The sequence below is a fragment of the Hypomesus transpacificus genome, unplaced genomic scaffold (assembly GCF_021917145.1).
Source record: "Hypomesus transpacificus isolate Combined female unplaced genomic scaffold, fHypTra1 scaffold_55, whole genome shotgun sequence".
NCBI classification, from domain to species: Eukaryota; Metazoa; Chordata; class Actinopteri; order Osmeriformes; family Osmeridae; genus Hypomesus; species Hypomesus transpacificus.
The window spans coordinates 1,152,854-1,173,252 of record NW_025814032.1 but is presented as its reverse complement, the minus strand read 5'-3'; the positions used below and the strand labels follow the sequence as shown (position 1 = coordinate 1,173,252).

Below are 20,399 nucleotides of genomic sequence, written 5' to 3'. Positions count from 1 at the left end.
AGTCTAAATAATTTTAACTTTCAGATGTAGTCTTTATGATCATGCAACATTAACTGCCTCACACTTTAGAATTAATGAAGGGCTTTTACATTTATTTGTCAATTAATCAATGAACCTAGTATTATTGTTTGTCAGTGGATCAAACGTCTCTATAAATATGGCTTATTAGATAGCCAGTGAATTCATTGCAACTTGGGGTAAGGTATCAGCTATATGTTTGAATAAATGGTATGAAATGTAGTTTGCAATGTGGGGAGTTAGTTACTGTGGGAATCAATTGTTGGTCAATAGCCAAAGTTCATTAATTAGAGTTTTCTAAGAAAGCTTGCAACTGGTTATTTAAACTTCTTTGATGATATATCATGAGATCAAAGAAATGTAATTAATGAGGACAAACAAACAACAGCATATCTTTACACAATACACAACAGGAAAATTAGAAGATAGTAACCTTTATGGACATTCCTTAGGAAATATAGTACACATCAGACACATTTTTGCCATGTTCCAGAACTCTAAAGCATGATTGGAACCATACAAATATGACCGTAATGAGGAACATCCACTGAACACAAAAGTCTGATCTGTATGTGCCTAAAAAACTGAATACTGTGTATGCATTCAAAACAGCCATCATCAAGATAGTTTGTGTGGGTCAGATAGGCTCTGTAAGTATAGTGAACTTCAAATCAAGGTGAAAGACTGAGCACCACCCTCTTTTATAAATAAGCAAGAAAGGTTGAGTCGCCACGTTTGGTGTAAATTATTTCATGAATGTTAGATATTCAAAATGTCATAAAAATCCATGCTTGCTTTATTCCACCAAAATACATTTTAGGTCACCAATTTCAGCTGACTGCAAGTAAATGACATCATATGTTTTTGTTTTATTTTATTAATCTTTACAACAAATAATGTTTGACTTCATGTTTTACTCTTTGGACAATACAAAGACTTTATGAATGCTTAAATGCAGATGACAAGTGTTGATGAAGCATCATGTATATTTTATGCAGGTGGTACTACAATTGTACACAATGCAGAATGTAGTTATGATTCTTTCTTATATTGCCTTTGACATAATTTGAAGAACTACCCTTAACAGTTAATACATGGTTTTCAAATACAACCATATAATAGCATTATTTACATCTTAAAATATATTTGCTGAACGAGTGGGTACAAAATATTGCAATAATACCACTAAATGTCCATGTAATATGTACTCAATTTATATTTTTAATTTAGAAAAGGACAATTATACTTTGTTTCTGAATATGGATTTAAGGAAAACAGACACAAGTGAACCATTCCATAAACCAGAGCCCTTAAATAGTTTTAGAAAGAAAACAATATTATAGATGATGGCACATCAATATGTTTAACTCTCAGCCAATAAACACATTGGCAGCAGCTACCTACCTTGCACTTGCACACCCTCTCTCTGAGTAGTAGTCCTACAGAAGCTGAATTTGTGCTGATTTCTCATGGACATATGCCACAAAAGGCAAGCATTGGTTTTGGAAGCTTGAGTCTTTAACCAGAAGACTCATCCATGCACTCTTAAAGGTTGGTCATCATAAGAAAAGCCCTCCCTCATTTCCTGGTTTCAGAGAGAAAGAAAGTATGTTTCCTAAATCTAATCCACAAACATCAGCTTGAGTATTTTGTATTATTGACAGCCTTTTGACTTCCCTAAAGCCCACTTGTTACTGGTCATTTCCCAGAAAGAAACAGGCCAAGAAGGGGAAGTCTTTTAGGAGAGGGGTGGGGTGGTGAAAGAAAGCCATGCCAAGTCAAATAGAAACTCTGACTCATTCCAGTGCTCATCCCAATCAGCAGATATGGTTAGCCTGTGGCAAAGGACAGTATTTCCACAAGCTGGAAAAAGCCATCCATGCATGATTCGCCCTATGCAACATCTCCTGGTGTACCACCCCCAGCCTCATCCCTTACCCCCATCCTCCTTGTCTGCCACCAAGCAGTCCCTGGTCACTTTGAATGGCATGTTCATTCCCCTCATAGTGTCAATCTGAGTTACATGTACTCTGGAACATACTACTCTATCATGATGTTCTACTTTTCCTTTGTGTATTATGTTTAACTTTTACAAAGTTATCAATGACAAAAATAAACGGTACATTCTGGATTTGAAAAATAAACAAAAAAAAGTGATACTTTTGTGCACTGCACTCAGTAACGTTTAAGCATGGGGACTTTTTATTGGATGAAACTAGCATCCATCTATGCCCACCCACCCGCTCGACCAAGATGTCAACTTATTTCGTGGTTGTGGTCCTGGAGTATATTTTGAAAAGCACTTTGCGACACACAAACAGTTTTGACTCACAACCAATGTCTGTTTATAAGAGCAATGTAAAAAATAACTTACATGAACATTAAATATAACTTAAAAAAGTATAACACTCTCAATAAATAGTTCTACTATTTACACTAATGGTAAGAGATGCAAAAGTTACTAAAGTACCAAAATATAGAAGCAGCAAACATTACAGGCATGAGGTACAGCAAGGGATCCTGTGGTTACAGTAGAGAGGTGAAGCCCTCAAATCAAACATCTAATCTGAAAACATCATTCCATTAATGTCTCTGCATTATGGCTTATGAACGGTACCTTGTCCAATATAAAGAACCAATGGCAAAACTTCAACCAAACAATCAACACATATTGAGTCAGACATGGTTTAAACACAAACAGTCACAGTCTGTAGCTTGTATCCTTCTCCCAATGTTCTATATGATCACTGTTATTTGGCCACCAAAAATAATGACAATTACAACCAACCTGGAATGGTGTTAAAAGGAGGGGTATGTATGATGGAAAGTAAGGGGGAGATGTCAGGTCTTCAATCATCTTTTCAAAGTCTTTTCAGTTTAAGATTGAAGGTAGGCAATCTAATCTCAAAATAACCCTTAGATCCATACAAATGGTATAAAATGGCTTTCCAAAGGTTCAATTGACAGACATATCTGCAGTACAGACATTGGAATTATGTAGCGATTGCAGTTCAATCTCTAATGAAAGCATCAGTATCTTGAGGATTATTACATACCTTTCAATAATATCTACATTGTACAATTCATTTTACCACGGATATATATATTAAGTATAAAGTGTTACATGCAATTGTCAAAGCTGTCTTAAAAAACATCCATTATTCATATCTAAAAAAATTCTAAAAGTATTTGCTTTGAGTCCCTTTTTGGTTATCACTTCATTTAGCATTCTTTCTCCATTTGTGTGTCATTGGTTTAGGCTCCACAATTCACACCAAATATGGTGGATTACATAAACTATGAACCACAGAAATTATATAGCTTGTGCCCTGGTCAAGAGGAACAAAATGTATTAATGTCTTCACATAATGTCTCAATGTGCAGCCTTTTTTTCTCCTACATAGAATGCCACACATCTCAAATAAGTCTTGATCCCACCTCGAGATGTACAGAATTCAAGAAAGATGAGCATACAAAACATATTCAACATTGGCTTCCTATTTGGCTTAATAATGTCAGGTGCAAAACTAGTGGGAATACGAATCACAGGAAAGCTATTATAGTAGCAATACCAAAGGAGATTCAAATGACCGGACATCATACATGATTTTAAATCCTCTTCGGATAATAGCAGCTTCTAACGATTTTGACTTAAATAAAAATGTCTTCTTTAATGGCATCTAAAAGTGCAGTAACTGAGGTCAATAATAAAAATACTGATTAAATATAATTAGCAAAAATGAAAAGATAAATGTGAAAATAAGCAATGAAACATCCCACCTACCTAGGTTTAAAAAGTATTCAAAAAACTGTACACTTTACATAGTATTGACTGAGAATACTTCTTTCCTTGCCTCGTGTGGTATTGTCATATGTCCTCTACTAATCCTTTCTTCACTTGACATTGGACAGCATTGACCTTCAACGTTGTTTTCTGATTGCATGTTACAATCTACAGGTATCATTTTATAAATAGCTATGACAATGATTGTTGTGAGTGTCCATGCCATTGGATAGGCATACATATGACATGATACTATATATGTACGGGTTCATAAGCAGTTGGCCCTGTAATGGATAAGCATTTGGAGCAGCAAACTGTGGACCACATGCCGAGCAGTCTTAATCTTTCAATGTAAATAAGGTAAAGCCTGATGTATGTTTAACAGTACATGAAGATTAAATTAAGCATGCAGAATAGCAGCCAAAGATCTATTGAAGTTAAAGGTTGTTATGGTTGGTGGGTGTGACGTATCAAGGTCACACAACTAAAATTAGGGATGCACAAACAGCACCACAATAGAAACAAGTGAAGAGGTAATACTACTACATACTGTCTTTAGATTGGATCCATTGGCTTTAAGAACTGCTACTGCTCTAAATTTGAACTTGTTTCAAATACAACGGTTTGAGGTAAACCTGCAGCACAGGTTTAACACAAATAAAATGTATGAACTGTATGCACAAAGCACATGCACTCCACTGGCAGAACATTGTTTATGGTAGTGTGTGCTTGCACATTCTAAGCAAAATCTATGAACTGAAGAAGCAGGTCTGTAAACATTGACTACATTCAAGACAAGGTGTGGGTCACATTCTTGAAGTTGTGGTCAATGTTCTGGAGCATTCAAATTTATACATTAAGAATTTACTAGATTTACTGCAATACAATGGTTTGAGAAAATGAGGTGTTAGGTTTTTGAAAGTTTCTAGTGCATATTTTCTGTTCTCACTCTTATTAATGCTATGGTGCAATGTGGGATGTGTACAGTGGGTTTAAGCGTGCATGCATAAGCAAACGTGTGTGCATAAATACATTTGATAGGAAGCTTGGGTATTATGAAAGACAGGTCTTCCACCTCTTATAAAGGTCTGCAATTAGATTGAATGACAACGTAGCAAGAAACACAGCAGCAGAAGCCATGCCATGTTAATACAACTGGTTGGAATTTGCGTCGCAATAACATTAAAAAAAAAATCTGGTTTGTAAAAAAAAAGACCTCTCCTGTTTTCAACACCGTTTCTGTGGTATATACACATTTTCAGAATGTCATCAAAATGGCTACCCAGCAAACCCCTAATTCATCCATATTTAACATCTTTGTAAAAAGGATTCCTCTAGCGGTGATGCCTATTGAAAAAAATGCATATATTAAAAAAGGTCAGTTTAAATATGCACTCAAATCTGAAATGGAATATGTAAAGCTTTCTAGCCAAACAACATAAGACGTCAAGTACTTTCATACTAATAGTGTTTTAGTCCGTTTTCTGTTTTTTTTTCTATTCCATTCAGTACCACAGATTAAAACTTTATATTTTACAACCAAGAGAAGGATCCCCTAAGATTTTCTTTCTTTTGGTTTCAAAGAAAGTTATGAGCTTGGAGAAAAGAGTCACTGAAATATACACAAAGATGGCACAAAACAGAACACAAGGCATGCAATCCAGTTTTGGCAAAATGTCGTATTATATTATATTTTTAAAAATGTTTTCTTTAATTCCAAAAAGTATTATGTTTTTTGCTGTTTATATCTCTTTTTTTTCTGTCAGTGTTTTAAGGACTCTGCAGGGTTTACTTTCTGTTGGGAATTATTTTAGTTTTACCTCATGTCTGGACTTTTTCTATATACAGTATTTCATCGATGTATACAATCTTTCAATGAGGCCGGCGGCTGACTTGGGGTGCAGTATGCCTGGAGAAGTACATCTTTAAGCAGCATATGGAGGAGGTTGGAAGAGAGGGGTGGGGTTCCTCCCAGTCCCAGTATGGGTTTACTGTATTGTTGGGGGACAAGGGTCTCGGTTCTGGGGAATTTGGTTGAAGTCCAGAAGGGTCAGCCCAGAGAATGATCATTCTCTTGGCCACCGGGGTCTCGTCCACTAAGTTTTTCTGGAGCTTTAGGGTCTCGACAAGCACAGTCTTCCAGTATATCACAGGACATGGGGAATGGAATCACCTGGAGGGGACAAACAAAGACAAAGAAACATGACAATTACCTTCATAGTAGTACATAGTCTCTTCTATGGGTACTGGTGTGTGAGGTTAGTGTGGCCAGGCCAAAAGGTTCACATTGTCAAGATAAAAAAATATCTGGCCCTGGCTACATATATAACCATTTTAAATACATAAGGATGGAATAATATTCAGTCATGTCCTCAGTGTGTTACTATCAGTGACGTCCGGTCAGGGGAGGCAAGGGAGGCAGTACCTACCCTGTGTCATCATGGAATTTAAAAAACGAATAATATAAAATAATAATATTTGTCCACTGATCTGTGATAGAAATATAATTATTGGATGATTCCAATAATTTTTATAGCCAATATCTCTGAATTAGTGTATTTTCCTGTACGGGAATAAGGGGAAAGAAGCGGAAGGACGCAGCGCATTGCTGTGCCTCCTCTCGGATTGCGCAATCCCACACAAACTGGGCTGAGCTGCAAATATTTGTACTCAATTTGAGCACGTTTAATTTGATCTCTCTGTATGTCACCAATGTAATGTTTGTACACATTTTTATTTTATGTCCTCACATTTCATAGTCTTGGTCATGTATTTTACGTATTTGTATAACATAATTAGTCTTTCTGATCGTACTTAACGCCGCAGTGAAAAAGCAGGAGGGGAGGCAGCCAGTAGCTCTGACTCACTGAAGGGGGCGTGTGTGAGCACACAGGCTTGTTCTGCTATTGTTTTTCTTCCAGACAAATACCATTGTTTTTGCCCTGACTGAACATAAGGTTATACATATATATAATCTTGCATGTTTATAATCATGCATATCTTGCATGTATATAAGCTCAACATTTCTCAAAACTGGACTTTCAATCAAAACTGGAAGTGATGGCTAAATCATGGAAGATCAGTGCCCGGAGCTAAAAAATTTGCTTTAATGACGGGAAAGAAGATACAAAATTATATAAAACCAGATAAGAAAAAATTCTGTTATTTTAAAGAATAAAACAACATTTGTCAGCAAATGCGCTCTCTCTGAGCCGCTATAAATGTAACGCTTTTCTTTGATCAAATATGTGTGTGTAAAGAATGCTGATATGGGATATGAAACATAACCATTAGTCAATGTGCAAGCAGCTAGTTGAATGGTAAATTGATGCTGCTCTGTTGAATCCATATATTTTTTAATATTACTTTGAAAGAGTCAGTGCCTCCCCAGCCACGAACCTCACCGCATGTCACTGGTTAGTGGTTACTATATGACTCCAATGCATTAAGGGGAATGAATTATTTGAACTATTAAAACCGACCATTAGAGTGGTGTCAGAATCCTTTAAGCTGTAGGTGGTCAACCTACTTGACACACGCGCAAGCTTGGCGAGACGCACACAAATCCTTTCCGGAAATGGTGTGCTGACCAAGCCCCCAATTGCTTCCAATCGCAGCTCGCCGTTACGAATATAAGTTATTTTTCGGCGGCCATTGTTGTTTTCAACTGGAACCGCCTGATAGCCGTGTTGGAGGCAGCCACGTTCGGTAAGTCCTATTTTTACACATTTTAAGCTAGACTCAATGATTGGGTTCGTGAAAGTACACTACTCTTGAATTATGGTGAAGGTTTGAACACTTTGAGACCTTTAGATTGTGAGTTTGAAGTGACGGAAAACCTAACTCGAAAAGTAGCTAGCTTATTCCCTCTGTGTAATTAGTGAATCATGTAGCATCTCGGCGAATTCGTCAAAAAGGTAGAGGAGGACAGCTTTTAGGAGAACAAGTGATTCTCCACAGACCTGTCGGCTCAGTATTTTAATACGGGTCGTGAAAGTCTTTGTAATAAGCCTATGCGCCAGGGAGACCACATAGGCTTAGGCGGCAGCCATGTTTTGGTTGTGTCATGTACATAAGTTTACCATTTCACAGTTTAGTCGACACCAAAAATGTGTTTGTTACCAAACCTCGAGGAGGGCAGCCTTTAGGAGATGTGGGAATTGTGCTTTTAGCCAGATGCTCCGATAATTTTTGTGATTTGTGGAAAACTTGCAACTGGAGTGACACTGCTTCCCGGGGTATATTGATTTGACTTAGCCTCAGAGACAGACTCGGCTCACTCACTGGCTGTGTGTAAACAATATTGGCCGTGTTTCCCAGATTCGATCGTTCTTAAGGACTTAAGAAGGCTCTTAAGAAGGGTTCGGCTAAGAAGGAGCGCTAAGATAGGGGTGTTTCCCAGACGCATTCTTAACTGCCTTCTTAAGATCCCGCCAAAGAAGCCTCTTAAGAAACTCTTAGTTGGAGCTGTCCACCACCGTGGTGTTGAAACTAAATCAATCGAACACTTTATCAACCACTTTATCAGCGCATGATTCACACACAACACCGTGTAAGGCCGTAATCCCCCCCAATATTCAAATCTGGTCAAAATGTCCCCCCCGATATATTGATATACAAATATAAATGTGCTATGCTACAACAGGCAACCACGCACGCTGTCCGAAATGATCATAAAAAATGTAATTCGTTTAAGCATTATACGAATTACATGATATATACATGATAGTTGATATGGGTTGTGTGATAGTAGTGGTAGTGGGTTTATTGTTGGGAGTAGGGTGGTGCTGATATCCGTGCTTGGTGACTGGTGGGGACGGCGTAGGGGCTGATAGACATCAAAAGAGATTGACAAGCTCCTCTCTGGTCTGGACACCAGCTTGGTGGAGTGCCGCTCAGGATTCTCGGGGGGCAGGGTTGGGGGCTTCATCTTCCGATGATTCCCCATCTTCATCCTCAGGAGGCTGCTCATCTGCTCCAACACGCACTGCTTTGTTGTGCAGCATGGCTGTGACAACAATCACGCAGCAACATTTTACAGGTGACAAGCGCAGCCCCCGACGAACGATGGATACTGAGGGCAAAATTGCAGCGGGTTGCCCTATGGATGTATGGTGACACTAGCGTGACGAGGCGTTGGATCTCCATACGGGGAAGCCGGTACTTGGACTGGACAGTCCGGTCCGACAGCACATTCAGTGGGGAGAATGTGGGAGCTGACGCACATAGGCATTTATATAAACTATCTGGCTTTGCGCACGGCGACGCTGTTGATTAGCATTGAGAATATGCTGTATTGCAGCCATGGTGTCTCACTCGCGTGGACTTCAGTAACGCCTTTATATGAAGTGACTGAAGTGGAGCCTCGATCTCTTGATGAGGTTCCAGCCGAGTTCAATTACACCTGTCAGTTTCCCTGATATCTGTGAAATACCACAGGGTTGTTGATGTTTTTATATCTAATGTCAACTCATGCAGATGCCGAATGTTTGTGAAAACGTAATGAGTGATAGTAATGATGATTCATTTTATTTATGTAGCTACAGGAACACATGGGCAATTATTGATTTTTATATAGTTATTTTTCTTCTTATGCTATTATTTTTCTTGTTCTGCAGCTGTGGGCGCACATTTATCATCACGCATGGTTTTAGTGTTCCTTTGTGTCAGATATAACTTTCCCTGACGTGGCTGCAGTGAGCGTTTGGTCGCTAAGAAGGCTGTTAAGAGTGGGTCAGGCTGATCTTACATTTCCTTCTTAGTGAAAGATCTTCTTAAGCTAAGAACGACTCTGGGAAACACGTCCTTCTTTCACAGCGCTCTTAAGAGCGCTCCTAAGAAGCTCTTAGCGCTTAAGAGCTTCTTAACGAATCTGGGAAACGCGGCCATTGTAGTTCACCCAATTCTACTCCTACCCTTACGGAAAGAAAATATATTTACCAATATATGATTTGAAATACATTTTAATATATTGTAATATATTATTTTCCATTACATTGACCAATATATTCTATATGGAAATACATGGGATAATATATTGATGATAAATATATTACTAATATATTATAAACTATAATATATATTCATGTAATATATTGCAATATATTGAGGAATACAGCAATGATTGCCGTTTTCCATATATTGCAATATATGGAACATTAATATATAATATATGTGGTTAAATATCCCAAAATATATGCAATTATGTATTCATAAATAACCACCATAATCTATGCCTTTATATGGGAGAATGTATGGGTAATATATGTAAAGATATAGTGTCACATGTATGCTTCATATATGGTAGAATATATTTTAAATATATGTAAAATTATATGAAAAGATATATTGTACAATGCATGTGTACATATATGAGAACATGCCCATACAATGTACAGACATACAGTGCCCTCCAAAAGTATTGGAACAGTGAGGCGAATTCCTTTATTTTTGCTGTAGACTGAAAACATTTGGGCTTGACATCAAATAATGAACGTGAGACCAGAGATCAACGTTTCAGCTTTTATTTCCAGGTATTTACATCAGGATCTGATGCACAACTAAGAAAATATCACATTTTGTTTGAATCCACCCATTTGTCATGTGATCAAAAGTATTGGAACAGATATACTTAAAACATATTTAAGTGAATAAGACTTAATATTTAGTTGCAAATCCTTTGCTTTCAATAACTGCAGCAAGTCTGTGACCCATTGACGTCACCAAACTTTTGCATTCTTCCTTTTTGATGCTTTCACAGGCTTTCACTGCAGCCTCTTTCAGTTGTTGTTTGTTTTGTGGGGTTCCTCCCTTCAGTCTCCTCTTAAGCAGGTAAAATGCATGCTCTATAGGGTTTAAGTCTGGAGATTGACTTGGCCAGTCTAATACCTTCCATTTCTTGCCCCTGATGAACTCCTTTGTTGTTTTGGCAGTGTGTTTTGGGTCGTTATCTTGCTGCATGATGAAGGCTCTGCCAATCAGTTTGGTTGCATCTTTCCTTAAATTGGCAGACAAAATGTTTCTGTAGACTTCCGAGTTCATTTTGCTGCTGCCATCATGTGTTACATCCTCAATGAAGATTAATGAGCCCGTCCCAGAAGAAGCCATGCAAGCCCAAGCCATGACATTACCTCCACCGTGTTTCACAGATGAGCTTGTGTGTTTGGGATCATGAGCAGTTCCTTTCTTTCTCCAAACTTTAGCCTTTCCATCACTTTGGTAAAAGTTAATCTTTGTCTCATCAGTCCATAAAACTTTGTCCCAGAATTTTTGAGGTTCATCTCTGTACTTTTTGGCAAATTCCAGCCTGGCCTTCCTATTCTTCTTGCTAATGAGTGGTTTGCATCTTCTGGTGTAGCCCTTGCACTTTTGTTCATGAAGTCTTCTGCGAACATTAGATAGTGATACCTTCACTCCTGCCATCTGGAGGTTGTTGCTGATCTCACTAACAGTTGTTTTAGGGTCTTTCTTTACAGCTCTCACAATGTTTCTGTCATCAACTGCTGATGTTTTCCTTGGTCTACCTGTTCGACGTCTGTTACTTAGTACACCAGTAGTTTTCTTCTTCTTCAGGACATTCCAAATGGTTGTACTGGCTATGGCCAATGTTTCTGCAATGGCTCTGATTGATTTTCCATTTTCTCTAAGACTCACAATTGCTTGTTTTTCACCCAAAGACAGCGCTCTGGTTTTCATGTTGTTTTCACCTCTGAATACAGTCTGCATAGACAAAACCTATCTTACCCAATCTGAACCTGAGTGTAGACATTCAGTGGTATTTATTGATTGAATAATGTATGTAATAGGACACACCTGGGCAACAAAACACACCTGTCAGTCACATGTTCCAATACTTTTGCTCACGTGACAAATGGGTGGGTTCGAACAAAAAGGTGATATTTTCTAATTTGTGCATCAGATCCTGATGTAAATACCTGGAAATAAAAGCTGAAACGTTGATCTCTGGTTTCACATTCATCGTTTGATGTCAAGCCCAAATGTTTTCAGTCTACAGCAAAAATAAAGGAATTGGCCTCACTGTTCCAATACTTTTGGAGGGCACTGTATATGGTGATATTTACATTGAGTCATTTAGCAGACGATCTTATCTAGTGACTTACAGTAAGTTACAGTAAGTACAGGGACATACCCCGAGGCAAGTAGGGTGAATTGCCTTGCCCAAGGACACAGCTTCATTTTCGCTCTTTCGGGAATCGAACCGGCAACCTTCTGATTAATAGCCCGATTCCATAACCGCTCAGCCATCTAGAAGGTATTCTAATAAGGTTGTCAACAGCAGTATTTCAAATGGAATCCCGATTCAAACAGTACCACCTGCTAACTGAAAATTTGCCCCCCAAAAAACTTAAATACCGTAAGATTGACATTTATTTAGGGAGAAGTGGCTAATTCAAAAGAGGTTTGCTGGAAGCGATCATTGTCATATATTTCAAATATTTTTCCATACATTTTACCTATATTTAAAATATATTCCACAATATATTGAACACATATCTGTACATTTATTTCATGTATATCTTTCCATATAATTCCCCCGTCAGCAATAGGCTTTACCCTGCAAAGTTTCACCTTAATATGTGAAAATATGACTGAATTAGAGCTGTTTGAGCTTGCACCAAATGTGACTATGAGTGCCATAGGAGAAACATCTTATTTTATTATTCAGTAACTGAACACAGCAAAGTCTAGATCTTGGAATGGCTCAATTGGATGAGAGGTTGTGCTGGTAACCGAAGGGTTCCAGGTGCAACTCCAGATATAGGCGTTTTTTTATTTTTACAAAACAGTTTCTAGTTTTCTGGGTAATCCCGGTGTAACTATCTATTATGTCAATTTGACAATATTTTGCAATTTTCAAGGAGGAATTCACCATTGCTGCTTAAAGCTATATTTTTTACATATAATTCCTAATATTCTACCATATATTAAACATACAAGTGACACTATATCTTTACATATATTACCAATACATTTTCCCATATAAATCGGAATACATTATGGTGGTATTTATAGATTTAAAATTGCATAGATTTTGGGATATATAAACACATATATTATATATTCATGTTGAATATGTTGCAATATATGGAAAACGGCAATCATTGCTGTATTCTGCAATATATTGCAATATATTACATGAATATATATTACATTTACATTACATTACATTTAGTCATTTAGCAGACGCTCTTATCCAGAGCGACTTACAGTAGGTACAGGGACATTCCCCAACGAGGCAAGTAGGGTGAAGTGCCTTGCCCAAGGACACAACATCATTTGACACGGCGAGGAATCGATCCAGCAACCTTCTGATTACTAGCCCAACTCCCTCACCACTCAGCCATCTGATATTATAGTTTATAATATATTAGTAATATATTTATCATCAATATATTATCCCATGTATTTCGGTACAATATAATTATTAAATCTCATATATGGACATATATTGCCTAATATATCACATCATATTTTCCAATATACTGCAATATATTTTCCTTCCGTAAGGGTAAAACGTCAGGGAGGGCTGCTTTTGTAGACAAGAGCCTGCTGAAGATTAGCCTGACGTTGTCATACTCATAATTCTAGTCAGAATACGAGTCTGAGAACTCTCCGTTGGGCTTTGACTACAGGGCGTGTTTCAAACGAGCCCGGAAAACAAATGCCTCTTCGCTCAATTGGATAGATCTACAACCAATCAGAGCAACAGAGTATGTGATGTATGTTAAGCACCGCATAGTTGTTGTCAACAAAACTAAACTACAAGCAGACTTGAAGTATGCTTGGAGAATGAATACAAACGATTTTTGCCGGTGTTGTAAAATTAATTTAAGGGTAGGGAGAGTACTTGTTCACACAGTCAACCTTTTTGAGCGAAACAATAAAGGGCAATGCGTATACGAACAAGTTCTCCGTTTAGGATTACAACTCCATTGGGGCCAGCTGATAAATTAAACTTTTACCGAATCCCGTAGGAAGGACGGCAAAAACATATTTTCCATCGACAAATGCCTTGATTGCGTCTCTCTGTTCCTCTTTCAAAATTAATGCGCTGTCGATGTCTTCTAAAACAGACTCGATGGCAGAATCATAACATCCCAGATCTCCAGCGGTAGCCATGTTTGTTCAAAACGAATTCAACTTAAGCGCTCTTTTGTGACGTGGGTGATTACGTTACTGTTGATCATCTGTCCATCATCGTATAAAGTCCGCCCTGGCAATTTAATTGGTTCGCCCAGATTCTGGTTTTCTGTAGTTGGTCCCCAATACGAGACCCTCCAGACCCAACTTCCCGACCACATTTTTTGGGGGGCGGGGAGAAGTTGGGCTGGCAGCCAGGCTAGCTGAAGATAGCCAGTACATAGAATCTTTCAAAACAAGCTTATTTAATTTGTCATTTGCCTGACAAAGCGACCTACGTTAGCCAGGCTAGTTTCACTCGGTCAGCCTATTTCAAGGTCTCTGACAGTCAGAATCACTGTTTACAGGCAAAGGTCGAGCTGGTCTTTTGTCAGATGTGTATATATTGACCAGTTTGGAGCTAAATACTCTTGTTAGAGCCTGTGTTTTGAGTGACTTTGCATGGGTTTCCAACACACTTGGATTCAAGTTCAAGTAATGCCACTGCATTTCACAGTCAAAACTGAAGTCTGTATCAAGTGTAGATGGAAAAAGCTTTATTTTTCACCACTGACATGGACCCTTTCTTCACTTTACAGGTCATGCAGAGGCCTGCTCAACAGAGTACAACAGACCATGCAGAGAGAAACAAGAGAGGATGCTGAGTGTAACAGAGGATGCAATAGAGAATGCTGAGGGAAACACAGACCCCTTGCTGGACTACCCCTCTCTACCTGGACAGCTTCTCTTCAGCCCTGCCCCCAAGACAGCTTCATCCAGCTGCCCTGCCCTGCCTGCCCCTGCCTTGATATCTCAAAGGATCATTGAATTACAACTGTTTAAACTTCAGCCAAATCTTATAATGCTTGCCACAGGACAAATAGCTTACTTTTCTATGCAGTAACTGACCACAATGGTTCACAATTTTGATTATCTGTTTAGTTAAACAGGATGACATCATTCTGATATACCATGTGCAATTTCACGTTGAAATGTCAACCGTTTCTTAACCTTTGTCCCAAAGCTGACCAAAGCTAATACTCAAATCACAGTCGGAGCACAGCTAGATAATCAGCGTCAGTGCCCCTTGGGTACCCAGCATGCCGTGCGGTATGTCAAATAGGCAAAGACTTGTGGAAAATAGTGCGGTTACAACAGCTGTGCTAGGGATTTCAGTTGTTGTGTTTGTTCAGTTCGATGTTTGTAATGTTATTGTTTATCAGTTAATATAATCTTGTTGGTCACCCTGATTGTGCATGTTGTGTATTTTAATAGGACCAGAGAGTTGACTGCTGCACTGCCATAAGCAATTTTCGCTAGGAGCTGAACATGAGCTCTGCTCTAGCCCGGTTGCCCACATGACTATTGTTAATTCTGCATTGACTGAGATTCTGGAAAGAGATCAACTCAAGAAAAGTTAAAATTTCTGCAGTTTTTCAGCCATCTTGGGGAAAATGTGTCAATTGTGGGAGGCATGTTTTTGGACTACCCCTAAACCTCATTTGGCCGCAGCAGCATTTCTCCCTTGGCATGACCTGCGCTGGGAGAGAGGTAAACAGCATGGATGGAAGTTGTGTGTGGGCAGATGTGGTTTTTATATAGAGCTACCCTCAAGGATGAGAACATGTAGCCAGTTATTGTACAAAAAAACTACTGCTCCTGTAGCACGGATTGTTTGATTCGGCCAAAGTTTAAACAGCTGTAATTCAATGATCTTTTGACATGTCAAGGTAAATTGCGCATGGTACTTCAGAACGATGTCATCCTGTTTAACTAAATAGATATTCAAATTTAAGATGGGCTAAACGGCTGTGGTTGGATTCGAACCTATGACCTTATACTTTGCAGGTCGCGTCCCAGCCGGCGAGCTATTCTCAGTGTTAAATATTTTCACGTTCAGTTACTGTATAAAAAAGTAAGCTGTTTCTCCTGTGGTAAGCGTTGTCAGATTCAGCCAAAGTTGAAACAGCTCTAATTCAATCATATTTTGACATACCAAGGTGAAATTGTTTACGGTACGTCAGAGTGATGTCTTCTTGAACCCAATTAGGTTTAAAAAACCATCAGTCAAAATTATTTTTGATTTATTGACACAAGGATATTGAGGCAATGTGGACATTTACATAAATACACCCCTTTCAGCCATTTTGTATTGCATTTCTTATTCCATGTCACTCTATATCATGGCAGACCTTATGGGTCCTTGAGACTTTTTGTTTCCCATGAGAAATGAGGCATGTACACTTGTACACATGTACAAGTTTCAGAAGAATTGGAGCAACGGGGTGGAAATACCATCACTTTGAAAATCGGACTTTAGGGCGTGGCCTGTGGCGCCCCCTACAGTCAAAGGTGTCCCATATTTGGTGTGGTGGTACCCACTCGGATGTAGTATCACTGTGTCAAATTAGAAAATTAGTTACCAATAGCATGTTGAGATATTGTGGCGCAAGGAGAATAATAATAATAATAATAATAACCCTACCGGAGGAACCCTAATGATAATGTTTCAATCTAAGGGGATCTTTACTCAAGAGGAGTTAGATTTATTGTGCTTTGTAGATATGTGTTCTCTAACCTCTAGGGCGGCTATCCCGTGTGTGACACTTTAACTTGTGAAACCAGACGAATTGATGCCGCCATTTTGAACGAATTAATACAACTTTTTGTCCTACCCCTCCTACAAAATGTATAAAATATTCACCAAATTTGACACAGATTATCTTCAGACCACCATCACATTGACATATCAAAATAGGACTGAATTACAGCTGTTTAAACTTGGGCCAAGTCTGACAACCACTTGCCACAGGAACAATTCCTTATATTTTACGCAGTCACTGAAATCTGATTTCCATCACTGAGAATAGCTCACTAGGATAAATTGGTGTCCTGGCAACGTCAACGTCAGAGGTTCAAATCCAGCCAAAGCTGACAAACTTGTCGTGTCTCGATTCTCTGTTTAGCGAGACTATAAGCCACTGCAAAGGAAGCCAGGTACACTGCAGTCACTAAATGTTGAAAGTTTCTTCTGGGTCATCTGACCTGCTTGGCCACCACATTGCTGCTTGCAGCTATATTAAGTGTTGTCTTTTTAGGCCAACTTGAATAAACAACACACAAAGCTTTGGGCCAACTCTGGCAGACTTGCTTCCTCCTCCTCCTAAAAATACAAAATAAAAATAGATATAAAAATATAGCTGCAAGCAGCGATGCGGGTTCCTCCGCAAAATGGCAAAATATTATAAAAATGTACATTGTAGAAGGTCAAGAGTTGGACAACAAGAGCGCAAAACTACTTCATGTTCTGCCAACAACAATAGGCTGAATGGGGATTTGAACTCATGAGCATAAGGTTCAAGTCAGTCTCTCCATCCTCTCTGCTACATACCAACTGTTGAGACTTATGAATAGATAGGGCAGAGTATTAGCTTTGGTCAGCTTTGGGACAAAGGTTAAGAGACGGTTGACATTTCAAGGTCAAATTTGATGAAATTGCGCATGGTACTTCAGAATGATGTCATCTTGAAGCCAATAAGGTTTGATTTATTGACACAAAGATATTGAGGCAATGTGGACATTTAGATACATACACCCATTCAGCCATTTTTTATTGCATTTCTTATTCCACCCCATTCCATTTCACCCCATATGAAGACACGTATTCTACACATCTGTAACAAATTTCAAGTCGATCGGATCTATGGTTCATGAGGAGCATGGTTTTGAAGGTTGTACCACATTTGGACAGTACTGCAACATATATCATGGCGGATGGGCCCTTGAGGCTTTTTTGTTCCCAATGAGAAATAAGCCATGTTTACCCATTTTCAGGCATTTTGGAGTAATGGGGCGCTGGGGAAATCACGTAGACTTTGGGTGTGGCTTATGGTGCAACCTATGGGCGTACATGGGCCATTAGCGGTCAGGGAATAGTGAGTGTGCTGTTGTATTATTGGGGCAAATTTGAAAAATGTAAGACTTTTTGAGCTATTGAGCCATTTCAGGAGAAGAGGAAAATAAATTCAAAAAACTAACAAAAACAGTAGGTTTCCTTCTACCGGAGGAACCCTAACTAAAGTCAAATTTGCAGGTCGCACATGTGCGTGTAGTTGTAAAAAATTAATTCACAGTCTCAAAAATATGGTCGCAAAAAAGCTACCATTTGGTCGCAATCTAGATCACTGGCTAAGCAGTTAGTAAAATGTGTGATTTGCGATTTGTGACTGTGGCTGACATTAATTGCACTTTGCCACAAAAACTTACCTTCCAGATAGTAATAGCAACACATTCCAGAAAGAGACACACATTTTTACCCTGTCCACACAGTAACATGACCGAAGACTGATGGAGGAGTTAGGGTGGGAAATAATAATAAATAGTAAATATATCTGCGATAACAATAGCATGCTTTGCTGATAACAAGCATACTAATTTGGCATGTTTTTTTTATCATAGCATAAACTACCCAATTTCTCACCAATTTTGTCTGGTGTGGATGGGCTGACAAGTGCAGCAGAAGTCTGTATTGAGTATAAACAAAAAAAAGAAACAACCCCATGGTTTGGGAGAGTTCCCCCTCCATACTTTGCTTTCAAACCTAGGTATGGCTTTCTCATTGACACAAACTATAGGGCATTCAATTAGATCCTAATACTATTACAATACTATGTTTACTTTGATGTGGGACAAACTCACTAGGCCCATAGCCCAGTTCCAAGGAATGACTTGAGGGCCTAACTTTTCCCGCTCTTCCTCCCCAACCCCCTACCCCTTCCTCACATACACACACACTAATCCCTCGTTTTGGTCGTCAGAGCGTCTGTTACGCAACATGCTGTTAAGCCCTTGGCCTGGAGTCTGGCCAGCAGATGTAGAGCAGAGATAGCGTCTATCAATGAGACGAAACTGCTATGGGAGTGAGGTCATTTCCCACTAGGGCTATAACACTGACTTTCATGCCCTCAATTAAATACTTAAGATACACTGCCTTCTATCAGCACTGGTAACTCATATGAGTGATAGAAAAAAACAAGCCCTAGACCTTTTCTTTGAGGTTACAAAGATGGTCTGTACAGTATGTTCTACAGCTTCATGTGATGCTTTTGCCAACATTGCGGTTTTCCTAAACAGAAAACAAATAACTGTTTTTGTTCCTATGCTCACATGGCAGTTTTAAAGGTCAAAGCACAAACACGCATACCATATTATGTAAGACCACTTCTTGGTGTTTCAACCTCTTACCTGATTTCCTTTGTCTCTCTAGAGGCAGACGCTCAAACAGAGAACAATTTAACCGCAACCAGACATATTGATAGATGGTTAGTCAGACTGATACAAAAAGGCCTAGCCAAAGACACTGACAACGCAATGTACACATTGCATGGAACATATTTTGATTAACCAACCCTCACCATGAATGAACATGCAAAAATTGTGGTAAAAACTGAAAGTACTGAGTCCATCTTCCAAGTATCCAGTACTCACCTTCTTGGTCTTGACAGTGGAGTGGCAACAATCCCCTCCGTCATAGTTACAGAATGCTCTATTGTTGACTGAGTCACAATAGTTGTCTCCCATGAACGGCTGAAACCGAGAAAGGTAGAAAATTATGAGAATACAATGACATAATTACAGGACCAGGAAAAATACACCGTAGACATTATTTAAACTTTGCAATTCATTACATTTTTTATGCATTTAGCACAAGGCCGTAATTATAATACATATTGGGGGGGACACATCCCCCCCAATATTCAAATCTGGTCAAAACGTCCCACCCAATATATTGATATAAAAATATAAATGTGCTACGCTACATCAGGCAGCCACGCACTCTGTCCGAAATTATAAAAAAAAAAAAAATCATCCCCCCCAATGTTGACTCCATGGCTACGGCCTTGATTTAGCAGAAATTCATAAAATAATGTGGGCATTACAACCTATTTATAGTAATGATCTCTAATGTAAGTCCAATTTGTCAAGTTTATGTATGATTTGACAAGTTAGCTCAAACCTTTTTTTGTTTGTTTAGTACACTCAAAGCAGATTTGCTGATTAATCCTCATAGTTTTCCTTTTCTTCCACTGTGACCTTTTAAGCATTGAGAGGGGGTGTTAATCGAACAGAGGACACCTTAACATTAGAAGTGCCGAGCCGGTTTCAGCCGCAGTTAGGGGTCAAATGACCTAATAGGTAGTACTACATTAACACCGAACTTAATACTATTAACTAATATGGAACCAAGATTAACTAAGCAGTAAGTAATTGCAAATTTAGTACAAAGGTAGTTCCTGGGTAGGTATTTGATTATTACTAAATAAATATATCCTCATTGAGAACTACTTGTGAACCATGACCAATTAAGAAAGAATAACCAATTAATTACAAATCACAAAAGTAACATGTTTAAAAAGTGTTTTTTTTTTTTTTTACTCTTAACATGGTCATAACATTT

At 38.6% G+C, this 20,399-nt stretch overlaps 1 protein-coding gene across 2 annotated transcripts in view; it reads right to left on the bottom strand.

Annotated features, from left to right (window-relative positions):
- Positions 1-470: 470 nt before the first annotated feature.
- Positions 471-20,399, bottom strand: part of pappaa (pregnancy-associated plasma protein A, pappalysin 1a) — a 383,886-nt gene continuing 363,957 nt past the window's right edge. For both annotated transcript variants that reach the window (XM_047017373.1, XM_047017374.1), the window contains exons 21-22: positions 19,430-19,528; positions 471-5,975 (exon numbers count right to left, since the gene is read on the bottom strand). In XM_047017373.1, the coding sequence (XP_046873329.1) occupies positions 5,853-5,975; positions 19,430-19,528 (222 nt within the window). In that variant the 3' untranslated portion in view covers positions 471-5,852. The remainder of the gene's footprint in view (positions 5,976-19,429; positions 19,529-20,399) is intronic.